Source organism: Sinocyclocheilus rhinocerous, unplaced genomic scaffold (genome assembly GCF_001515625.1).
Source record: "Sinocyclocheilus rhinocerous isolate Xijiao unplaced genomic scaffold, SAMN03320098_v1.1 scaffold503, whole genome shotgun sequence".
Taxonomy (NCBI): domain Eukaryota; kingdom Metazoa; phylum Chordata; class Actinopteri; order Cypriniformes; family Cyprinidae; genus Sinocyclocheilus; species Sinocyclocheilus rhinocerous.
The window spans coordinates 775,315-782,007 of record NW_015643185.1 but is presented as its reverse complement, the minus strand read 5'-3'; the positions used below and the strand labels follow the sequence as shown (position 1 = coordinate 782,007).

The window sequence follows — 6,693 nt, the reverse complement described above, 5'->3', positions numbered from 1 at the left end:
TGTGATGCCCTGTCCGGCCGGAGCGTAACATAAAACCATGTCTGCATTTGTGATTGGAGAAATGACAAACAACAAGTGCTACTCTACACTGCTCAAAACTCGCGTTTGAATCGTCAGTGGCAAATTCTTTAAATATAAAAAATGTACTTACAGTCTGTTAGTCAGAACAGCCGGCATTGTAGTCTACTCTTCCAGGATCAGGAAACAGTCCTCCATAAAATGCGCTGGACACATCTGAATATTTGGGTTAAACTGTTCTGGAACAGTGTTGTAAACTTAACCACTGATTTCTAGTTGTGTCCTCTTTTGGAAGGCCAAACAAAGTAGTTTCGCTTTCACAACGAAACAGCGTCACACACCGCGGCCTTGAGTGTGCGGAGGCCGGAGGCCTAGAGTGAGCGGAGGCCGGCTTGAGGCACTTTCGTCCAATTTAGTGGCATTTTTGCCCCAACTCACTGTGTCCACGCTCCGCCTATGTTAGGAGAGGAAAAACAGAAAAGAGACCACAGTTTCACTGCGAAGAAGCACATAAACAGAGCTGTATTGTGCTTTACGTTCAGTGTTGAAAAATATCTGTCAGACAAACTGATAAATGAACATGACACTAAATGAGTGAGGATCACACACGCACACGCGCACACACACACACACACGGCCGATTCAACTTCAGTCTTGATCTTGGATATGACAGAGTAATACTGTCTGAGGATCGGAAACATCTTGGCAGACCTATTCACATTTACAAGATCTGACAAATAGCACCATTAGCGCTGACTCGTCCAGACTACAAATTAGAGTGGTGGAGGTTGTGCAGGGACTGATGGGTACTGTTTGTGGGGTGCAGCTCTCCACAGGTGATCTTTAGCTCCATGTGATCCAGAACCGATGGGATTTTGTCAGCCTCGATGCTCAGGGCTTTTCTGGTCTGCTTGAAGAAGCTTTACAACTCAGTGATACCCAGCAGAGTGGCTCGCTGCTGGCCTGGAAGTTGTGAGGCAAGATTCTGGATGGGTTCTTTGGATGAGAGATTTTTTTTGTTGTACATTGGTTTATACAGTGATATCTGATGTACTGATCTTTAACGTCGAAGGCAAAACACATGCAAAATAAAGAACAACGCTTTACAAATAACAAAGATTCAAGCTGTTTATTTACATAGCCAATTGTACAATATTTTGATATTAATGAATGTCAACAATAAACTGAGTACAGAATAACAGAATCTATTATTTTTGCCTGTGCACACAGTTAAAGTATCATGCAGATGTAAATCTATTTGCTTGCCACAAAAAAAAAGAGGCAAGATACACATTGAATATACTGTACTGTAATATACTGTAGTGGCATTGTATGGTATAATATTTGAAGGTTATACTTTTTTAAAATTCTGTTTTCAGGTAGGGCTATAAACTCTAACTGATGAAAGTACCCTATACTGTAACAGACAGACTGAAGTTACAGTCCAATGTAGGCCATGCATGTGAGGGTATTTTGCAGTATTCTGGAGTGCTGTCATAGCATAAAAATTGCAAAATGGACCAAAAGGACACTTTAGCGTTGGTGATTAAAGACACCCCCACCCCCACCCCGCCCGCCCCGCCCCTGTGCACGCCTCTGGCTTCTATTTCCATGCTGGAGGATACATTGAGAACCCTTTACCATTGTGTAGCAAAAAATACTCTTTCATCTTGTTCACCTGTAGTGATTCTCATTACTTCCTTGTCTGCATGTATGATGAAACTACAGTTGCTCTTTGGAGCATCAGGTGTGGTAAGGTATTGTATAATGAGATGGTCTAGACATGCTATCAAACCATGACATGTGGCCTTCTCTTTCTGCAACCAAACCTTTTTGTTCAGTAAACTCTCAGCAGTGATGTTCTCTAGCTTTAACTGACATTTAGTTTCCACAGTTGAGCGTGGACCTCTATATCGAGTGGAGTACATGACTGAGAACCTGTTGCATATTATGTGTAGACTTGTCAGGTCCTCATCAGTAACAGCTTCTAGAGCCTGTGTAAAACAGGATTTAATCTCATCCTGGCAGGAGTGGTGGTAAAATTGATTGGCGTCAATGGAAATTATTTTATTACGTGCAAGGATAAAGACATGGACATAGGTTTGGTTGTCTTCTGATGTTACGGTAAAAACATACGTGACATCCCCACCAATTTGTACACAAAAGTAATCTCCTTTAACCACCAATTTTGAGTACTCTTTTAGAGGATGGTCTCTAAAGAATCTCTCAGCAAAGTCCAAGTTTGAGAGAAGGATGCTGTCTGAAATGTTATTTTCTTTCAGTTCACGCTTCACAGATAGTATGTTTTCCATGTTAGGATGAAAATCTGGGTAACAGCTTGGGAACAAAATAAAAATTATATGTACATTTATATACATCTAATGAAAGTTTAACTTTTTTTCTGCAGATCATTATTAATGTACTTACAATGAAGTGTTCATTGAGAGGGAGGAGTGGTTTCTCTAGCAGGCCAAAATTTCACCGGAATAATCCACACTATCATCAGATACAGCAGTCATTTATACGGAATAATGTACAACCATTCTCTCAAAATAAACAGGGTGATCAGAAGTGCAGGGGACTTTTATAACCCTGAGGTGATAAAATTAACCAGTCAGAATCAAGTATTCCACATAGCCATGTAATATAGTTATCTAACATATATTACAACAGAATGTTTTACCTAAATCTGTTTAGAGTATGAAGTAATTTGAAAAGTTTGTTTTAGTGAGTGTGTAGTGTGTATGAGACGTTTGCATAAATATATCTTTTAGTGTGCTAGTTCCTTTTGGAAATGAGTATAAAGACTTCTTTAAGACTCTTTAAGATCCGTTTGCTTTAAAAGAGCAAGTCAATAATCACTTTTTTAATAGTTATAATTTGATTGATATATATATGTTAATTTCTTCAATATTATCAGACTTAAACCCTTAGAGAAATACAACACTTTAAAATACTAAACAGATGATCCATTTTGACTGTATTTTGTGTACTTAAAACATCTGGAAAAAGACAGTTGGACAGACTTACCTACTGTAGATCTTTGTTCGGTGGTCATATAAAAGAGAGAACTTTGAAAAACGTTTTGTCTTTGTCAAATGTTGTCTTCTAGTAGTTCAGGCTCAGGATTCACAGTAAGTTTCACTTTCAGTTAAACATCAGCTTCACTTTCTGGGAAACAAATGTGTCATTATAGGCGGGGAGAAACAGAAGAAACAGAACAAGAAAGACCATTCTTTTATTTCAAATAAGCATATACACATAGAGCTGTATTGTACTTTATTTAATGTTTAAAATACTGTATCTATCAAACAATACAAATGCACATTAATTTTTTGGCAAGCCAGAAAATAATAATCTAAAAATATAACTTTATTTCTGATTTTATCATTATACAGTGGCAAGGTAATAGAACCAATTTACAACTGGACAGAGAGATTAGGATTGGATCTCTCCATTGAAGAAAATCTGCCATCTAGCATGGGAAGAAATGACCACACCCCCAAATACATACAATTATTAATGTTAGTATTACTACTTATGTAATTTTAGTTCTGCATCCTTCAATAACCTGATTAATAACCTAATAACCTGGTGATCTCCTCTATAACAGAGATGGAAGCAGTTGTCCCATGATTCCTAATCATACTCCCACAACTCCATGTCCTGCACCAGCTGGCTGTGAGCTTTGTTCTGGGCATCGGTGAAGATGAAGTACTGAGTTGTATGGTTGTCTGCTCTGCCAGTGACAAACTCCAGCATCTCCCCATCACCCTAAAGAATGATACATCCTGATACTGGTCAGAGTGCTGCAGCAAGTGCTGAAAACACGTGAGCAGATCTTTCCTCATTTCTCCACTCTTCTCCAGGTGTGTCTTTGTCTCCAGGATCTTCTCTAGGGACAGCGTTTTGCCCAAGAAAATTCTATGGTGTGGCTGGATGTGAAGGGTGTGCAGGGGCTGATGGGGTACTGTACATGAGGTGCAGCTCTCCACAGGTGATCTTGAGCTCCATGTGATCCAGAACTGATGGGTTTTTTTCAGCCTCGTTGCTCAGGGCTTTTTTAGCCTGCTCGAAGCAGCTTTCCAACTCATCACGACAGCGATGTCCAGCAAAGTGGCTAGCTGCCAGGCTGATTCTGGATGGGTCCTTTGGAGGAGCTGTGGCCCAATTGAGCCCAGATGTACCATGTAGGACAGGGCAGGTGTTCCGGTGGTGATACGCACCAGGTGGCGCTCTCCTTCCAGTGTTCGAGAGACGTCACGCCGCTTGGATGCAGGAAAGGTCTCTAGGGCTTGGATAGAAAAGTCAAGATTGGTTTTCAGGTGTGAGTCCAACAATCCTTCCTGATGGATTTTCCCTTTCACCGAGAGAAGACAGTCCAGATCAAGAGAGGGTACAGTGAAATATCTCCTTTTGGGAAGAAATAAACAAATGGGCATTGACTGTAAGGAAAATATATGGTAACCTTAGAAAGAATAAAAAAGTTTGGACAGCCTTTTTTGGTCCTAAATTTGAATTTAATGATTTTAATAATGAACTTTCATATATTTATATCAAATTATTTCTCATTTGGTAACAGTACATCTCAAAGAGATGACATACATACATGATTCAGAGTTACGTCACAAAAAGCCTGTTTAGCAAAACAAAACATATTGGCCCAGTTAACAGCCATAAATACAGGTGATCTGGGTTAAAATGCAAAACATCAACAAAAACTCTACTGGATCGCATGATATGTTGCATTGACATGCAACAAACTTAATCATAAAAAATTCATTTCAAGGTATGCTGAATGACAGTAATGCAAAGAATAAAATGCAACTACTAATATAATCAAGAATAGCAGAATAATAATAACAACTGATTTCATCTGTTGCTTACTAATATGACTAATACTTTTACAATATGTAACTCTGATGGTTCTATTTAGTGGTACACCACACTGCTGCTTTTGTTTATGCATTTACTTTTTACAATATATACAGTTTCCTATTCAACCTGTCATGTCAATAATTTAGCTTATTGTTGGACCTATATTGTACATTTCATGGTAATATTAACACAGTGTAAAGATTTACTGTAGAGGCATTTTTCTAACTTTTGAATGCCAAACAGGTTTGGTACTGTGTTGGGTCACCACTGTTTGGTAAACTTTGATTTTCCTGAATATGAAATGAAATCTACATTGGTATATTAAGAGGCAACTTACATCTCACTCATAGCAGAGGACATCAAAGGTCAAAAAGAAATTCTTATGGTCCAGTCCAGTGAGCATGGACTCTGTTGAACACAACATAGCTACAGTAAGTATTTTCAACTAGTCAAACTAATCAATAAAAGTAAACAATAAGTAAACAATTTTTTTGTGGCAATTTTGTGACATAAGTATTATATTTAAGCCATATATCCCTTTTATCATCTTCATTGTTGAGTTTTGATGCGTTAACTTTGGATGCATCCACTTCTAAAAGCTCTTACCAAATAAGTATCTCTAATCTTACCTTTTGATTCAAATCAGATAAAGAATGCCTCACCTCTAGCTGCTGTGGCTCTCTGCTGTCTCTTGTGTTCTGAGGTGATGGACAGGTGTCAGGTAGGTGGATAAACACCACGTGGTTGAAGATGAATCAGTGTTTTCTGTGCACACACACAATCTAGTATCATCCAATAGCACAACACACAGTCACACTTACACAAGCTTATCGCCTCCCATACATGACACGTATAATTTGCAGTACATAAAACACATGCCAGTGCAGAGGTCTTTAGCATTATGAAAGACTTTGAGATTAATTTAATGTGCTTTAAGAGAACTGGTGGAATAGGACAGAACATTTTGATGACTCAGTTCTGTATTACTCAGCAGAACTGTTTTTAGACACAGCATCTATTGTGTTGCAACTCATCTATCTGTGGCCGTGGCCAATGTTTAGTAATAGCAAACACCTCATGATAATGGATTATATCAGTATAACCAGTCAGCTAGAAATGAAAAGATCACTGCAGTGTGAGAAGTGCTCTTAAAGATCTGGCAGTGTAAAATAAAATTGATAAAAGGCTGAAAGAATCAGTGAATCATGCACACTGCACTATTATTGTTGTTTTATGACTTTTTTGTAGCGTTGCACTTGGTTGCTCCACCCACAGTCAAATTTAATTGGTCTAAAATCCTGCTCCATAGAATTATACATATGTTCTGATTGGCTGTTTTTGTGCCATGTGAATACAGTGTTTACACATTCGATTTCAGACAAATTACTTCCAACACACTCTCATGTCAATTCATACCTATTTTATGTTTTGGAAATTGGTGGCCAATTCCTAATACAAATTATCTCATTTGTAGATTTTTGTATGATCTGCTAACACCCCACTGACAGTTGGTTTAGCTTTTATGTTTTCGATTTCAGACAGATTCCAACAAAAACCATAGCTAGGCCTACATGTGTAATTTATGTTCATGTTGACTTGCCAAGGTTTTGCAAACAGGTACATGAAATCCTGGGACCTATCTAAAAAGGGGTCAATGTCTGACAAAACCTCCATTTTTACTTTTGACCAGTAGGAAATTTATTCCAGTGAAAGAAAATCAAATATCACTTTATTCCACTCCGACACTATCGCTGGTTTATCAACTACTTTACGTTTTGGCAACTGGTGGCTGATTTC

At 38.3% G+C, this 6,693-nt stretch overlaps 1 protein-coding gene across 2 annotated transcripts; it reads right to left on the bottom strand.

The window, feature by feature from the left end:
* Positions 1 to 1,384: 1,384 nt before the first annotated feature.
* LOC107757109 (uncharacterized) lies at positions 1,385 to 3,132 on the bottom strand. 2 transcript variants are annotated; one of them, XM_016574487.1, is made up of 3 exons: positions 3,049 to 3,132; positions 2,446 to 2,514; positions 1,385 to 2,355 (listed from the first exon to the last, which is right to left on the bottom strand). In XM_016574487.1, the coding sequence occupies exons 2-3, from the start codon at positions 2,457 to 2,459 to the stop codon at positions 1,656 to 1,658; spliced, it is 714 nt and encodes a 237-aa protein (XP_016429973.1). In that variant the 5' UTR covers positions 2,460 to 2,514; positions 3,049 to 3,132; the 3' UTR covers positions 1,385 to 1,655. The 2 variants fall into 2 exon arrangements, with proteins under 2 accessions (XP_016429973.1, XP_016429972.1); XM_016574486.1 differs by lacking the exon at positions 3,049 to 3,132 and having other exon boundaries at positions 2,446 to 2,550.
* Positions 3,133 to 6,693: the final 3,561 nt, after the last annotated feature.